This window comes from Xiphophorus couchianus, chromosome 12, assembly GCF_001444195.1.
Source record: "Xiphophorus couchianus chromosome 12, X_couchianus-1.0, whole genome shotgun sequence".
NCBI lineage: Eukaryota > Metazoa > Chordata > Actinopteri > Cyprinodontiformes > Poeciliidae > Xiphophorus > Xiphophorus couchianus.
Window position 1 is genome coordinate 30,934,544 of NC_040239.1, and position 18,148 is coordinate 30,952,691.

Below are 18,148 nucleotides of genomic sequence, written 5' to 3' on the forward strand. Positions count from 1 at the left end.
AAGTTAAAAGTCATTATGGTCCTCCAACAGCCTGGTGGCAGCATAGCAGTGAACGCAGGATAAAATAAGCCACTGTATCTGGAATCCTTATCAAAAAGGATCATTTCTACTCACTTTTCTTGAGCTCACCTAAAGGCCACATGGAGTTTGGAGGTGTATAGATATCCACTGTACAAAGTTAATGACCTCTGCAATACAGGTGTGTGATATTGCTTTGGTATTGATCCGATACCACGTAAATACAGGGATCGTGTCGCTGATACCAATACTTTTGACTTAAATTTGATATATCATCAAACTTCTGACCTTTTGTTTTTTCCCCTGATTTATTTTTTGTTCAAACCTTGCTCAGAACTTGGACAAAGTTTGTAGCTATCTACAAGATACTCTACTAACATAGCAACATGATTTGTGTGCAAATTGTTTCCCAACTACACTGTGCAAAAAAATATAATTTGAGAGCAAATTAACAAAATCTCTCTTGAGTTACAGTTTAGACACTAAATAAAATAAATTCCATATTAAGATGGAATCTGAAACTAAAGTATTGATCTTACCATCCTTGCATCATTTTGATACTGATACCGATTTGGTATCAGTATTGATATTTTGCATTGATCCGCCCACCTCTGCTCATCAACCCATGTTCAACCCATATTCTCATCTTTTCCCAAAGCACCATGGGAACTGAGTAATCTCCTGAGATGTTTACTGAGATCAGCGTCTAGGCTACAGGTGAGTTCCATGTCTAGATCAGAATATATTAATCACAAGAAGCAGAAAGCAGTGGCAGCTGTTTGTGTTGATCAGGATATAAGAGACGGGAGCGTTAGAGTTAATCTCCCACTCAGTCGGCGAGGGAAATGATTACAGTCTAGCAGAGGGCACAAAAACACCACGCAAACAGACACTGTGGACAGTGATGAATACAAAATATGGATCAATTAGGCTAATGACTTGCAGGGATCATATTTAAACATACTGCATTCTTCTGAACCAAGCAATATTAACTTTGAGGAGGAAGGACATTTCCAGAGCAGGTACCTGTCTCCTGCAGTCAAGTGGATTCAGAGCTGCCTGGCATGTTAGAGGTCTGCTGAGGTTCATGTTTGCCAACACTCAGTCACTGTGGTGAATGATGAGTCCCGAGGCGTTTGTTTCTGAGCCCACTCACCGGTTACGTCGCTGTAATCATCAGCAGCAGCTTTTAAAGCTGTTTACCTTTTCCCTTTCTCCACATCTCCATTTTGATTGCTGTTTTAACATGGAACAGGACATTTCTGTAAAAACAGTCAGAGGATAAAGAAAGTGCACCCCTTACATCCTATGGCCAACACAATTCCAGGATGTTTCCAGGTAACTGCACTAATTACTCTCCGACTCAACCACATAAACCCACAAGAAGCTTTCTGTAGGAGACAGGAAGTATCATCTACCCATGTCAGCGTATGAGTTAGCCTGGCTATTGGCTTCCTTTGCAATTTTTCCATGAAGTTTGATTTCTGCGGTTGAATTTCTGTGTTGACCACATATTGAGCAGTTACAGTCGGAGCAAGAGGAATGTTTAAGACATTTTATTGCTGGCAGAGCTGTCATGACCCAACTCCCGTCAGGGTTGTTTACAACAGTTTCTGGTAAGCTTCATTGAGGTAGTGCATAACATACACCATGGCCAAACGTTACCGATTGGGTAAAATCAGATCCAGTTGTTTCAAACTTCAATAGCAAGCAATTGTTTCTCGATAGGAGAGGGTCCAGATCCTCTGGACAAAGCAAAGGGTATTCTTGGAACAAGTAGCTGTTTTTTTTAGCATATAGGTGGCCAGATATGAAACTATGTCACTTCCTTTGGGTACATTTACAATAAATACTAACTGATGTTTTCACCATGCCTTTCCTTCTTCTGTAAATCAATGTGGTATCAACAATAATAAATACTACAATTAGAATGCTTCCCCTGTGGTATATAAAGCCTGTCAATAAAAGCTGTAAGAGTTACTGGAGAAGAGATTTCACAGAAAATCTTCACATTCACTGAATCACATTTGGAACGACTCCAGCTATCATTTACCTTTAGATCATTATGGAACTGACAGCTGATGGGACCGAGTTGGACGAACAACTTTGTTATCATGATATTTATAAATAAGATGTTTTGAAATCTGCTACCAATGCCCAACAAGCAAACTTGTATAAAAAAAATCAAACAAGAGAAATGAAACGTGGTTTGTTTCAAAATATTGTACTGAAGTGCCCTCATGTGGTGAAAATCGAACATTGCAGCCCTGTCAGAGGGTCATTGAAAACACATGAGAAAAAAATAGCTTTGCATGTTCCGAGTTGTCATTTCTACCAGAGCAGGAGAAATTCAAATTACTTTGACATCTTGCTCTAATTTACAGAACACATTTCATTCTAACAGGTCTTATTACACCTTTCAGCTGGATATTGACACTAGAGGGAGTCATACAGAACTATAATGAAATATTTTAGACAAGAGTATATGTCTGTGTTAGAATGGTCGAGTAAAAGTTCCAGTTAAGAATCTGTGGCAGTGATTGATGGTTACAGGTGTTTTCCATTGGAGTGCTGGAAGTGAGGATGGTAAACACTCAACTCTTCCAGAAGCTTTCTACTGTTATTTGTGGAAATTAACCCTGTACCTCAGGCTGCAGGTGTACCTTCTTGTTTCTATAACTATCAAATTGAAGCACTGAATGAGATTGTAGAGAGTTGTATTTTATAAAATGAATGAATGAATTGCCCTGCGACAGACTGGCGACCTGTCCAGGGTGTACCCCGCCTCTCGCCCGGAACGTAGCTGGAGATGGGCACCAGCAACCCTCCCGACCCCATTAGGGACAAGGGTGAACAGAAAATGGATGGATGGATGGAATGAATGAATTTTTCAAGATCATCTCCAAGTGCACTGTAGACGACTCCTAGGAACGTGTGACATTGAAGCAAGCTAATAAAAACCAAGACTGAGACTTATTATGCACAGTTCCATTTATTTACACTTATCTTTATCAACCAGACACAACTTTACTTTGCCAAGGCGGAAACTTGTAGAAGAAAACTGGTTTCAAAATGTTCCTGAGGCATTTATTTGGTGAGTTAGGAAACAGCATTTATCAGCAGACCTCCTGGTCAGAGCAGAGCAGCAGCCAATCACAGATGATGATGTTCCTTCACCAAGAAGTTGAATGCGATATGATGAAAACACTGAGGTATAAAGTCATGAAGCAGTTTGGTTTACAGCACACACACACACAATAACACAGATTTTTGTTTCTTCTCACTAAACTATTGAAAGGCATAACTTCCTTGCAGGCCAACAAATGATATGAATCAGCAATCTCCATTTTATCATTTGGATTACACCGCCACCTGCTGGTTATTTTTATAAACCTCAGTGAGTACAGCATCTGAATATTCAGTAAATGCAAATGTAGGCACCAAACCTGATATTACTATTCTGACAGATAGAATTTCTCAGATTGTTTTAATATGCTGGGCCTCATGCAAGAATAACAATGTTTATCAATCAGCTCTGCTTCAAGAAAGACTAAATATATGGGGACTCCAACTGTCTGCATTGAAATATAAATGTTTAACATTTATATCTAATTGTTTTAATATTTCCAGACAGTCACATTTGTTTTTTGTTGTTTAAAATAAACAAAAAACAAAAAAACATCTTTTACTGCTTACTAGCAGTGGACAGCAACTAGTTGGGGAGGGGCAGCGCTACATCACTTTATGCTCCTAAAGGATTCAAACCACAGGTAAGGAAAATGAGAGCAGCCTTGAAATTGGAGATTTTAAAAACTTTTGTAAACCTCGACGCTGCACGATATGAAAAAAAAGCAGAAAGGAGAGATATTCCTGTTGCCATAATCATAATGACTGTGATTAAGCTATATTTTCCTCACTCATTTCTTACTTTTGCATCATCGCAAAGTCCTTATTGTTCTCCTTGTGCTTTAGCATCCTGCTTACTAAGACATATTTCATGTGTGTTAATGAAACACAATGAAAGACCTAATATATTACTGAAGAGGAGAGTTTAATTCCACCTAAACTATAATATGTTATCATATATTGCATCCAAGCAGCAGACACATAAATCAGCTGAGATAGTGACTGCAAGTTTATAAGCTGAGCAGCTGTACTTTACACCAGCAGCAAGTCTAAGCCTGGTCTTTGCTCTCATGTTCAGGTCACTTTTCTTTCTTCACACACATTGTGTGTGTTTCTTCACCATCACACACACAATGTCTCGAACATTTCCCCTTGAGCCTGATGTGGCGTGTGCATTAAAAGACAGAACACATCACACTTCTCCTAAATATTGCATCAGAGCAGGCTTTTTTTTTGCAGTACTGTACACACGGATACTGCGATGATAACTAAGTTTCTATATATTGTTCAGCTCTGTATCAAATGGAGCGAGTGTTGGTCTTCTCACGCCAGCTGTCATTTTTTAATCCTCTCCATTTTTGGTTTGTTTGGCAATTATGTGTCTATTTCTACCCACCAAGAGGACGCTTCACTGTAATGAAGTCATTTTCCTAAGCTTTCCTCACAGTCAGCTGTAAGGAAATGTGACTCAAGGAAATAGTCCTAATTTGTCTATTTTGTTACAGTCACTGAAAGGATTCAGAATCCGAACACACGACTAGAGAATAAAAACATCACAGACACAAATAAATTCAGAGAAGAACGAATGATAAAGGAAACTATCTGAACACATTCTCCCATGAGGCCCAGAACTCGACTGTAATCCATCACTCAGGCACTTAAACACAGGTTCACACCCAAACAAAAGGCACACGCCTCATTAGGAGGAAATGCAATAGGTCATAGGTCATCTCTAAAAGGAACCTTTGCTTGTGTAAAATAAACACACCTGCAACAGGAGGAAGGCACGCTGACTTACCAGTCTCACAATGAGTGACACTGTGAAAAGTTAGTAAATGCAATTCAATTCCTGGAACTTGGGAGTGGATTCATTTAAACTGGCTTTTGTTCGCCTCATCACTCATTAATCTATTCTGACACATTCAATAACTGCTGTCAACACATTTCAATGATTATCGTAATTTGTTATGGCTTTTATCCTTTCCAGCCAGCTATTAGTTGGCTTCACAGGCAAGCAAACACTGCAGGCGGTCAGCAGGCGGTCAGCAGTCGGCCTGGCCTTCAGAAAAGTCCTGCCACATTTGCAGCAGCTCTGACGGCTTAAACCTGTTCACAATGATGAGTCTGGCAAAGGTGCACCTGTCATACTCCAGCTTTCGCACCTCAAAAAGATTCCTGAAGCGTGGCAGACTGTAGGCGTACACCGGCCGGACCCCCAGCACACGCAGACACAAGCCCACGTAGACGTCCTCCAGAGGAATCACCCGCACAAACCTGGAGGCCCAGGAGATCCTGGCAGCCAGGTCTGTGGAAAACACATAGCCAGCTCCAGACACGTAAGGCGGGAAGCTGTCTTCGAGGTACAGCTCCTTAGACAGATACCACTTGCTGCTGGGGTCCCTCCTGGGGATGCCGTCCCGGATCACTGACCCGGTGATGAAGCCCACCCTGGGGGAGCTCCTGAGGCGTTGGATGAGGTAAAACACATTGACGAAGATGTCAGAGTCCACCTTCATGGCGTAGGAAGCGTTGGGGCAGTGGTCCGCCAGCCACTTCATCATCATCATCGTCTTTATCGTCAGGTTCTGGTAACTATCCAAGAAGTCCATCTGGATGATGTCTCCATGCTGCTGACTTTCTTTCTCCAGGACTCCCTGAAGGGGTGACAGCAGCGCCCCCTTTGACAGCCCCGAGAAGAAAAGGGTGAGAGTGTCCCTACCTGGAGCCCCCCATGTCCTCCTCACGGCCTGCCTGGCTTCTGCCTCTTGAGGCGCGACCGGAACCAGGAGGACCAGAAAGGGACTTCTGCCCAGGCACACCTGCGGCTGGTTCAGGAGGTAGCGGTAGGTAGGCGGGGAGATGAGGCGGTACTTCTTCCCGGTTCGAAGGGGGTTCGTCTTGGCGGTGGGTCTGACTGAACCGAGGAGGTAGAGAGCGGAGAGGAGCAGGAGAACTGAGGCACAGAGGAACTTCGCCAACATCCGCATCGCCACGAGCTCCTCAACCCTCCGGGCGCGAGGCTTTCATGGTTCCCAGAAAACTGCCGCGAGACCGGACACGCCCACGAACTTTTTCTCGCGGTCCTGTCAGGTCCGGTCCGGTCCGACACGGAGAAGCAGGAAAGCCTCCTCAGGCGACGCAATATCCGACTGAAGCAGAGGGAGGACCTTTGAGCTCAGGAAACAGTTCCAGCTGCTGCTGCTGCTGGGGGAAGTCATGCCCACAAGCTGTTCTTAAAACTCTAGAAACACAGGCAGTCACTTTTATTTCAGATAAAATCATAGTCAGTAGAGTACTGCACCATAGGCGTAAATCCCGGGGGTCGGGGGAGATCCGGACCCCCCCCCCCAATCTCGGAAAAGTTTAGAATTGTCCCCCCCCCCCAAAAAAATAAATAATTGAAGAGACATTTGCATTTAAATAATACCAATATGAAAAGCCAAAAGAAACAAAGAACGAAATAAATCTGCCATTTATCTCAGAAAAAAAAATTGTTTAGGTCCCCCTACCATTATTAGAACAATGGCTCAGTCCAAAGTGTAAGAAGCGCAACAGCAGCTGAGCGGCACAAGTTCTGTTAGAGCCGCTGAAGAGAAGAGCTACCTGTTAGCAGCACAGCTAACAGGAAAACCCTCCACTAAGTAAATACTTAAAGTTACAAGCATGTAACACGTTTTATTTACATTCACTGCTCAATAAGAAGAAACACATTATCAATAAAGATCAGACTGCAGTTCGTTATTTTCTTACTTTGACTGAATCATGATAAGCTCATTACCAAACTGCTACACTACTTTCATACTTTAAGCTTTTTTTTTGTCAAACGTAGCAAACATCTCATTCATATTTAGCTCTTTAACTTTTAATTAGAAGAGTTTAAAACGGGAGGGAGGGGCTGAGCAAGTGGACACAGCTCAGTGTGGGAGCAGAGAACAGATAGAAATGTACAAAAAGTTATGCCTTTATTTCTCACTGTCATCAATGTAGAACTTTTAAAACCACAAAATAAAATCTGAATATTTGTCTATATAAACCCTGGTTATATTATTATATTCCCCAGATATTCATTTCTATCTACCTGTTGGTTCTCCGTCACCCAGCACAAGGCAAAACTAAAAAGGGCTTAAAAATAAAGCAACTTAACAAGTTATAATTGCAGCCCATAACTTGTATTGGGAGCCATTTCAATAAATCAATGTTTATGAGGAATTTTATAAATTTTTTTACTCATTAAAACCTTTTTTTTAATCTAGGTAGGACCTCACATTTTTGTAAAGGTGTAGCAGAGATTAGATCAGTGAGACTGAACAAAACTCCTATAGAAGTAACATTTGAATTTTAGTTTTATTTCTCAGTAGTTTGCTTACCCAGAAAAACACGTTTGATGTGCATTACTAGTCATTTTTGATACTGCAGCTTGAATGTGGTTTAAAAACTTTTAAACCACATTTTATGTTACGTTTCACTGTAACTTTGCCGACCCTCCCAAAATTAGTCTTGAGAAATTTCTCTGTTTATGCCCCCCCCCTCCTCCCCCAATAATGGGATGGGATTCACGCCCTTGTTCTGCACTTCTTTTCGAAAATCAGTGCTCCATTCATTTAGTATAAATGATTTATCTGGTTTATATAATATTTTAGAGGTAATATTTTAGTCTTGTGGTTCTAAGTTCCACCCACATTAATAATTGATGCTCAAAAAGTGTGAACATTTTTTACTAAATAAATCCTGGACATTTGAGCACTTTGCTGCTCTAAAACACAGACCAGTACATGATACTGGTCAAGATAGAAAGATAGAAATCCTCCTTTTCATGTGTAAAACCCTTAATAATCAGATCCATCACAACATAGATTTGATTACTTTAGATGTTCTTGACAGAAATAAAAAGGCTGCTACAAGCTATACAAGAATGATAAAGTGCATGTATTCCTTTTCCATTTAGCGTTATCTTAGTTTTTTAGCTAATAATACAGTACAGAATATCATGTTTTACACACAAGAATAATTTTAAGATATTTTGCCATCTAGTAAATATCAGATCTTAGTGGAACGTTTTTAAAGGTAGAAGCTCAGGATATGATACCGCTCCATCTCTTAAAAATGATATGTCATTTTTAAGGGAACCTTAAGAGAAAACTCTGTGAATGATAGATAATTCTTAATTAAATTAAGATTATTTTTCAAATTGTTTCTATGTCTTGATGACTCATCTATTTAATAGTAGATTACCGTAAATAGAATCTAAAATTATTTTTGGCCAGTTAGTTTTGTGAAGGTTATTTCTCATATTTTATGCCATTTTGTGGCTTTGCTTGATTTTAGTAGTAAAAATGATCAAATTACCTGTGCTGTCAGCTCGTTCCTACAAATGTAGTAAGCTGTATTTGTGGGAGGGATTGTGATGTGTGGGTAAAATTGCAGAAAAAAATAAAAGCAGAACTTGAATCAAAAATCAAATTTGTCTTTCAACCAGACGGTTTTATTCTTTAACAGTTTACAGAGACACACCTGTAGTTCACCCGGTTCTAAACAGACGAAACAATCAAAACAAACTTAATTTACACAGGCATTCTTTAGAAGGTCAGTGGTTTAGTATCCTGCAAAAGCAGGAGGGGTTTGGGGCGATGGAAGGGTACAAAGATTAACTAGTTTACTAGTTTTGGCCAGTCCAAACACTAATCTTTTTTTTTTTTTTTTTAATATCCAAAAGAATCATGGAGACTTTACTATGAACACTGAAATTTAATTAAAATTGGCCTTTTTAAAATGTTTACGTTTCAAGCATCACAAAAGCATTCTCTTGATCCACATATAAGTACTATATTCACATTTTTCAAAAAAGATACAACAAAAAAAAAAAATGTAATCACCGCTTGCCATTATATACTGAGTGATAGGTCCTGCCTCAGATTCATGATAGAAAAAAAAACCTACTTCTTCCTCTGTTCTTCAGCTAGTTTCAAGCAGAATACTGTAGTTGCAGCGTGCCGCCTGCAGGGGGCCAGGTCAGGAGCAGAACCGTTGTTGCCTTTCTTGAGGAAATGGGAGGAGACCTTTTTCATGATTGTTTTTTTTTGTTTTCATTTTTTATTTTTTGGCTGCTGGGGGCAGGGAGGGGTAGCAGGTTCTCTGGGAGGAATGAAATGAAACTGATTTAGTTAACGTCACATGAAGACAAACAGATGTCGAGTCAGGTGAAGCTCTGTGTGGTCCGACAAATATCTGTTTTCAGATGTGTGAATCAGACGTGAACAGTTTTACACAAGCAGCAGAATGAATCACCCAAACTGTGATGTAAACATACAGTTCTGTTGCGTAAGACTCCAGATGCGTGAGCGTGATAAGAGCCGGTTGTCGATGACTCTGCACAACGTAATGCCCGAGTTGTAGGTGCACCTCCCCGCTAACGCAGCAGGATGACTGAGTGGGTAAGAAACTGCTGAGGTGGAGTTACTGTCTTTGGTGTGGGAGTAGACGCTATGTGGAAGGAAATTAAAATGCTTTTTTTTTTTTTGCATTAACAACCATCTTTAACAGGCAGACCTGTGTGGGGTGGGTAATGGGGTGGGGAGGTATGCTGTGTTTGGAGGGGTCTTGTTGAAGGCTTTGGTTGCTGCAGGATTGTTGCATGTGGAGAACGTGTTGGACAGTTGGAGGGGCACACACAGATGTAATAGTGTTTTGTTGTTGATGATGATGGTTGTGGTGGTGGAGGCGGTGTTCTCCGGGTCATTTAAGACCGTTTCCTCCTTCCCTCCAGATTTCTGAAGTTGGACGGACGGATCTTCATCTCGGCGAACTCGATGGAGTGTTCGTGGCCTTTCCAGTGGAACCAGTTTACGCCCTGGGGAAGGAAGGGTAGGGTAGAGCGACGAGCAGGGAGTCAGAGAGGAAAATAGTTTAGTTTCTTTTGCAGATACATGTTTAGAGCAGTAGGAGACAAATTACAAGGACAACTTTTAGTGCTTTGGGAGCCTCCGCTATCAGTTAGGAACTGCAATACTTGCACACTGACATGTAAGGTTTTTAGAGAGGAGGCGACCTTAAATAGAAGTCAGGAAGAGTTTCTTGAAGACACTAAGCCTCCTGAATATCAATAAAATTTTGCTAGACTGCCCACACACTCACACAAAACTGAGTAACATCCTGTTCTTAAACCAGTGGGTCTGCCATACTACCAGGCCACGCTGCGGCTCCTCTGGAATTACTTGCCATGAGGCTTAGGAGTGACTTTATGATCATTTTTGACAATTCTTTCAGAAAAGCATTTGTGAGGTCAGACATGGATGTTGGGTCAGATTTATTAAATCTGTTTGAGGTCAGGACTAAGGATGAATCGTTCGCTTATAATACTGAGCCGATACAGAAAAAACACCTGACCTTACTTAAAACGTTTCTTGTTTTAAACACAGACATAAATGTACTGAATTACAAATTTATTCTGAGAATGCTGCACCAGGACAGCACACTGAAAACAAACCAATAGCTTCACAAGCTTGGTCAGACATGTGAAAACAAGCCAACTTTAATCTGTTCTATCAATCAGGAGTAGAAGAGCCGATGTAAAATAAATAATAAAGGAATTAAAATTGACAAAAACAATAGGCTGTTATTCAAACGTGTATAAAATTAACTGCACTTTCTGAACCATTTGAAAGAAGGTTTTTGGAATTAAGAATTTGAAATATAATGTAAAATTAGCATGGCATCTATCAGAATACAAAGCATAGAGTTAGTCTGAATAGATCTGTCCTTATAGATTGGGCACATCGTCGCTACACAGATTTTATTTGATTTTTGACTGACCTTTCTTTATATGAGTTAAATTGAAAAAAAAAAAAAACTAACTCAATCTGTCTGTGTTGGATTGAACCCTGCTGTACCTTGCTGTGGCTGTTGTCTCCATAGCGACCCATCAGGTTGACCCGGTGACAGTTTTTGTACCAAAAGGCCCCCTTATAGGACAGAGCACAGTTGGTCACGGCAATGTCGTTGTCGTGGTCGTAGGTGGAGAACGGACGGCCGTGGTGGTAGGTCATAGAGTCACCTAGGAAATATACGCAGTTTTTATAAGGAACACATACAAGAACATGACAGTATCTGAGCCGCTCCAGTAATAGATGACATGTTGACTTGACGTCTCATCAGCTGTTCAGAGGACTGAACCATTGTTCCTTAAGTATTGAAGCCAAAATAACAAGAGACAAAGGTGTCCGCTTTGCTGATCAGTAATCTTATCTGTTAAGTGCGTACTGTGTGTCAGTAAGCACCTTACTATTGTCAGTATAATGTTAACAGAAAGATGTTTTAGGAGAAATGATTTAATTCCATTAAATCATACACTTCCAATCATATAGTTTAAATCTATTGCACCATTTCACAGCAAATGTGCTCTTGAGGCACTTTACAAAACATCATTTCAATTTAATCAGTGGCAAAAATATACGACATGAGGCAATTGAAGCCTGGTGAGCAGACAGTGGGGACAGAACACAGCATGTCTGTGACGGAGATGTGGTTAAAAAGTGGTGATAAAGTTTAAAACAACGAATCAAACAAGGTGAGTGGACCTCAGGAGTTTTTAGAAGCATCTCAGTGAACATAAAAAGACTGCTGATGCCTCAATTGATGGCGGTGTCTTTAATCTTTCGTAGAAAGCTGCTGCTTTGTTTAACCCGTCAGACTGCATTCCTTTGTAGCCTGAGTTTGTCTCTGATTCAGTAGACAACCTCTCATTCACAACCACTCTGCTGTTTGTTGACTCATTCCAACGTTTGTCTTTGACCTGTGACCCCCAACACAGGGTTTTGCTGCCTGGATTCCTGCTCAGACTTTGAGACTTTTCTGACTGTTTCGTCCTAACCAAAGTTTGGGCTCTCATGACCTGTAACCTTTATGAGTAAATATCAGAAAATAAATAATTAACTGATATAAAACAGGAGTGGGCCCCGGGGCTAGAGCCTGGGCCCTATAAGCCCTCTCTAATGTGTAGCCCAGAGCATCGTTATTGATCCCTCACTACAAACTAGACTGACTGGCAAAAACCCAATTTTTAATCAACTACAAACAGATACACCAGAATGACCTCAGCTGTTCACGGTAACGCTTAAATGCAGACTGACAATTTGGCTAAGCTGAAAGACTTGTTCAAAAAGCCCAGTGTTCCTATGAATACAGCAGGAAGCACAGTCTGTAGATAAACGGAACAGCGACTGCGCCACCTGGTGGCAGAATATGAACTGAAAAGGATCTGCAGCAGGACCTGCTGATAAGTGGCGGGGTGGAGCTCTGTACCTGCCATGTCATAATAACAGTGCTAAATCCTGCTGCCATAAATAAGTCTGTTAACTGGAGCATTAAATGTGGATTAACTTGCTATTAAAAATGCTTCAGTGCACAGTTGTCAAAAAATTACTCATAAATGGGACTAGATGGTGGTTGGCCCAAAAACTCATGTCTGGTTTCAAGGAGACTACCTGGACTTCATAAGTGATGTAGAAACGTCAGAATAAATGCAAAGTGCAGTTGAAAGCCAGGAGCTCTACCTGCATTGCCACTGTATCCTCCCACATGGACTTTGTAGCGGGTCCGAGGTTCTGAGACGGAGAACTTGTCGTACTGAGCGAAGGCCATCTCTCCCTTGTCTCTCAGGTCGACCCGCAGCTCGTACTGGCCTCCAGATGTGATCTTATGCAGGTTGGACAGACCTGAGGGAGGGAAGAGCATCTTACCAGAGTCAGTCACCATGGGAACCAGACTGATGATGCTGGGTCCCTTCTTCTTTAAGCTCCTCCCTTTAAGCTCACTCTACCTTCAGCATCATCTGTTCCTGCAACCACAATCCTCCTCTGTCGTCTTCCTGGTCTGCTGCTGCACCACATTCAGCATCTTTGTCCAAGATGTTTACTACAACCAACATCCCGTCTCCCCCAACTGACTCGGTCTGAAAATCACTAACTCTGTCTCCAAATTGCTCATCTGTCATTTCTCATGTCCTCATTTCAGTGACTCTCATCTTGAGCATCACCTCCAGTCTTGGTGTTAGTGTGTTCTTCTCCAAACCTTACATCAGAACAGCTTCTACTGACACCATTCTCCCTCATATCCTACCCTTCGCCACTGATTACTTGTCCTGCCTCCATCCTGCCATCTTATCATCGGCATGCCGCTTTAATTGGTTGACCCAGGTACTTAAACTCATCCACCTGTAGTACCTCAGCTTCTTATGGCCTCACCAGCTGCGTTTCCATTAACCATAGAATTGCGTTTCACATGAGTCACTTTATGAAAAGACGGGTGTTACTGCTGGTGGAAAAGATGAAGGAAGGAACAGGAAGTAGTTGGACGATGATGGTTTGTTTTTGTTGTCTTTTCAGACAATGTGCAGCTGGCTCCACCAGAGCTCTAACAGCATCACACAGTTCATAAAAAGTTGTGCGCCATTCCAACATGTCGAATCCCTGACTACGATTTCCCCAAAATGCAGCATATGTAGCCGCTCCCAAGTGTAAGGGGTTTGCTCCAACGTCTGGCCTGATTGGCTGATAGAGCATGACTGATTTATGATTATATGACATGATATAATCTTAATTTAATTTCTTATTTAATAAAAACATTAAATGAAAACTGCAAAATTGTGTTTTTCAACATCAGTAGAATATCGACAAAGACTTGCACACATCTGTAATGGAAATGCTGCTACTGTTCCACTGCTCTTTCTTACTCTAACCTATGCACAGTTTCTTGATTTTACTTTTTATTTTTATTTTGTGCCTTGCAGCAAGAAGGTCCTGGGTTCAATTACCAGCCCGGGGTCTTTCTGCATGGAGTTTGCATGTTCTGCCTGTGCATGGTGGGTTCTCTCCAAGTACTCCGGCTTCCAAAAACATGACTGTTAGGTAAATTGGTCTCTCTAAATTCTCCCTAGGTGTGAGTGTGTGTGTGCATGGTTGTTTGTCCTGTCTGTCTCTGTGTTGCCCTGCGACAGACTGCTGACATGTCCAGGGTGATCCCGCCTTTCGTTAGCTGGAGATAGACACCAGCACCTCCTGACCCCACCAGGGACAAGGGTGTAAGAAAATGGATGGATGGATGGATGGATTTTCATTTTGTCTCCTCTCCAGAGGCTCTCATCACACATCACAGCATCATCAGCGAACGTGGCTATCACCACAGCCAACAGGTAGAGTAGGGTCTGAGCTGAGCCCTGAGGTAAACCTGCCTCTTAGAATCAACCCATGTGTTTCCTAGCACACACCTCTCCTCAGCCTCACTGTTCTTTTGTCCTCCACCAGTCTTACCACTCTGTCACTCCTGACATCAACATTCAGAAACATTATCCCTTTCTTGATATCCAGTCGTCTGCTTTTTTCTAGATCCATGAAGACACAGTGCAACTTTAGAATGTTGCTTCTCCATCAACCTTCTAAAAAAACTCAGATGTATCTTTGGGATCTGTGATGCCTGTTTATGGGACATAAAACCATAATTCTGCTTATTTATCATCTCCTTTCGTCTTAACAATGAAAGTCCACAGTCACTAGTAAAATACACTTGTTTTACACTACAGCTCAAAATTAGTGTAATTATATGACTGTAAAACACACACTTTATTATTATGCCACGACAACACATCAGCAGTAAAGAACTCTATTTTTAATTGACATCAGTCTTCGTGAACAGAGATAATTACATGATTCAGCCCACATCTCTAGGAAATGTGATTAATTTATAATTGATTTGCAAGAACTTACCAAGCCAGAACTCATCGCTCATGTCACCAAAACCAGCCGTGTAATTCTTCCAGTTGCGGAAGAACTCCAGTCTGCCACTCTGACGTCGCAGGAAAACCTGCAGAACAAACCATAAAGATTGAGCAACCTTTCAGACATACTTGTTCTAATATCCGTGGTTTCTAAGCAACAGCAGAGACAAGCATAGCTCTCTAAGATGTTGGTATTTTGATCATTTTTTCTGCGCGATCAGGGATGTGTGACAACCGATCCAACAGATTTGTATTTCCTTGTTTTCTTTCACTATGTGACTATTTTGGCCCTTCAATATTTCCTCATAATGTTCTTTGCTAATGATGCTCTCTGTTTTGTAATTGCAGCTTTCATTCTGTCTATTCTTCTAGAAAACACCCACACAACATGACCCTGCCACCACCATGCATCACAGCGACATAATGTCTGACAAATATCAACAAAAATAAAGTTATAAAAAACATGTCTCCTTTGACTGCAGAATCCACTTCTTAAAATTAATCTGGGGTGTTGGGGTGCATGTCAAAGAAAATCATGGTCTGAGCATTGGAACATAGAGATTCCATATTTTGTACATGTTTATGCCACTGCTGCACAATCTACACAAGTGCTACTCAAATAAAAGAGAAGTGACTCAATAATTAGGTCATTTAATCCTATGCTACATTATGCAGATGCTCCGTCTGCACATATGAACACTCAGATGAACTTCTTTTGATTCATTCAGTGAATATTTGATTTCGTATGGAGGTACTCTAAGCAGTGTCTGAACTCCATAGATAAGACAGGACTCAATTTGTTCATGTTTTAGTTCTTCCATTTTTTTCCCCACATTTTTAGATATGCCAATTTTCATTTCATATAAGAAATGTAAATATTCCTAAATATTCTCAGCAACTGTTCAAGCACAAAACCTGAACAAAGATGCAACTAAAAACATTGAAAGGTGCTTCAGAACCCAGGAGAAAAATATCCCGCGTTAATACAGACACTTGTTGTGATATAGATGACTCAAGACTTTTAAACATTACTATTTTATCGGAGAACATTATACGTCCAGAATAATGATAAACTTACGATCCATCCGCCTCCGTCGGTGCTCATGTCGCAGTAGACCTGCAGCGGTTGGTTCTCGTCTCCACCCAGGTAGATAGTGTGCATGCCTGATGAGGCGTCGCCGTTCAGCAGGGCCTGTGAGCAGTCTCTGGGGTGTCTGTACAGCACGCCGGCTACATACACACACATCACATTAATGCAGCGGCCATTAAGGTCTTTGTGTTTCAGTCTACATCAGGCAGGTCGTCTAGTAAAAAAAAAAACCTCCGCCCACAGCAAGACGGCTTCACGACATTAAACACACGACAAATTCATTCCTTATATATGGAGAGTCACTTATAAAGTTACACAGTGAAAAATTAACAGCAATAATTTGCATTACTTAACAAGCTAAATAGGCATGTACAGACTTATAATGGATGTTGTGTTAGCACACTATACTGTTTCTTACTTTTTAAACGTTGTTTCTTAGTTTTATATATACAGTACAGACCAAAAGTTTGGACACACCTTTTAATTCAATGAGTTTCCTTTATTTTCTTTATTTCTTTATCCTTTATTTTATTTTCATGACTATTGACACTGTAGATTCACACTGAAGGCATCAAAACTATGAATAACACATGTGGAAATATGCACTAAACAAAAAAGTGTAAAACAACTGAAAATAGCCCTTATATTCTAGCTTCTTCAAAGTAGCAACCTTTTGCTGTGATTACTGCTTTGCACACACTCTGCATTTTCTTGATGAGCTTCAAGAGGTCGTCACCTGAAATGGTTTTCACTTCATAGGTCAACCTGCCCTGTCAGGTTAATAAGTGGGATTTCTTGCCTTATAAATAGTCATGAAAATAAAGAAAACCCATTGAATTAGAAAGGTGTGTCCAAACTTTTGGTCTGTACTGTAGATATGTGTGTAGTTGCTTCAACACAATGGGCTGTACTCACTAGTGGTGAAGACAGTAGAGATGACTTGGCTCCTCTTGGGACCAGCGAGAGCTTCCAGTTTCACTGAATATTCTGTCGATGCGCTGAGGTCGGCCATGTTGTACGACACAGCAGTGGGGCTCAGGACCACCTCCTGAGGGAAGAGAGACACGCTTGTACACTCGACTCCCCTCACAGATCCCCGTACATCACCTGAACATGCCAACTAGTGTGGGGTTCTGCTGTGAACTCACGTGGATGGTCCCGACAGCAGACTCGAAGTGGAGGAGGTAGCCGCTGATGTCAGCCCGGGGAGGCTTCCAGGAGAGCATGGCGCTCTCCGTCTGGATGTTGGTGGCTGCCAGGTCCTGAGGAGCGTCTACATCTGGAGACAAAGCAGGAAGCGAGACCGGCCTGTTGGTGATAGGACGCTGCAGACTCTACCGTCAGCTCAGTGTCATTATGTTACAGCTACATGTTATTTATAGATGTTACAAATGGAGTTTCAAATAAATTGAAGCTTCAGTGTGTGACTCCTGTGCAAAAAATGTTTTTACATATTTGTTCAAACTGTCACTATTTTTAACAGAATATGATGAGATAATCTGGGAAAAATCAAGTTCATCTGCCTCCTCTCAGTGGACCTACAACCTTCTGCAGAAATAGACCAACCAATCAGAGACAGGAGGTGGAACTTAGTCCTGTCAATCACCCTCTGTGTGGCGCTGCTATCCCTTCCCTCCATACCAAGTTGCTAGTTGAAAAGCTGCCGCTGTCAGAGACTGTTGTGAATGCTAAGGCTAGTTAGCATGGCCACCGATGACAGTGGATAAACAGTAACTCTAACTTGTTTCCCTACCATTTTGACATTGAACAGCGAGTACATGAGTTTGATTGACGGCACTAAGCCCCTCCTCCTAGCTCTGATTGGTAGTTTTTGGTCAGGAGCATTTCTTCAGACAGCAACAGTAGCATATATATATACAGTATATATATAGAGAGAAAGAGATAAATAAAAAAAAAATTAAAGACTTATTTCCTGATTAAATCCAGCACATGAAAATGTCGTACTAGTCAGAAGACTTCTAAAAGTAACTGGCTGGACTGGATTTGAAAATCATGCAGTTTCTTTACTCAGTTATGCAATACTTTGTGTTGGTAAATCATATCAAATACTAACCACATATTTTAAAGTTTATGGTTATGAAATCACAAAATATATTGTCACCTTCCTAAAATAGTGGCTTAAATAA

General features: G+C 41.1%; 2 protein-coding genes across 4 annotated transcripts in view; both read right to left on the reverse strand.

Moving 5' to 3' along the window:
- Window positions 1–2,994: 2,994 nt before the first annotated feature.
- Window positions 2,995–6,442, reverse strand: b3galt8 (beta-1,3-galactosyltransferase 8). The gene has a single exon (XM_028033074.1). It carries the CDS (start codon window positions 6,129–6,131, stop codon window positions 5,187–5,189), a length of 945 nt encoding a protein of 314 aa, XP_027888875.1. The 5' UTR covers window positions 6,132–6,442; the 3' UTR covers window positions 2,995–5,186.
- A 2,157-nt stretch (window positions 6,443–8,599) lies between these two features.
- The window catches only part of tncb (tenascin Cb), a 69,299-nt gene continuing 59,750 nt past the window's right edge, over window positions 8,600–18,148 (reverse strand). For all 3 annotated transcript variants that reach the window (XM_028033072.1, XM_028033071.1, XM_028033073.1), the window contains 7 exons: window positions 17,150–17,280; window positions 16,917–17,049; window positions 15,990–16,141; window positions 14,901–14,997; window positions 12,693–12,854; window positions 11,031–11,194; window positions 8,600–9,991 (listed from right to left, as the gene is read on the reverse strand). In XM_028033072.1, the coding sequence (XP_027888873.1) occupies window positions 9,881–9,991; window positions 11,031–11,194; window positions 12,693–12,854; window positions 14,901–14,997; window positions 15,990–16,141; window positions 16,917–17,049; window positions 17,150–17,280 (950 nt within the window). In that variant the 3' untranslated portion in view covers window positions 8,600–9,880. The remainder of the gene's footprint in view (window positions 9,992–11,030; window positions 11,195–12,692; window positions 12,855–14,900; window positions 14,998–15,989; window positions 16,142–16,916; window positions 17,050–17,149; window positions 17,281–18,148) is intronic.

What these genes read in the sequence shown, in the direction of transcription:
- b3galt8 (XM_028033074.1), bottom strand. Translation starts at nt 6,131, where the DNA reads ATGCGGATGTTGGCGAAGTTCCTCTGTGCCTCAGTTCTCCTGCTCCTC.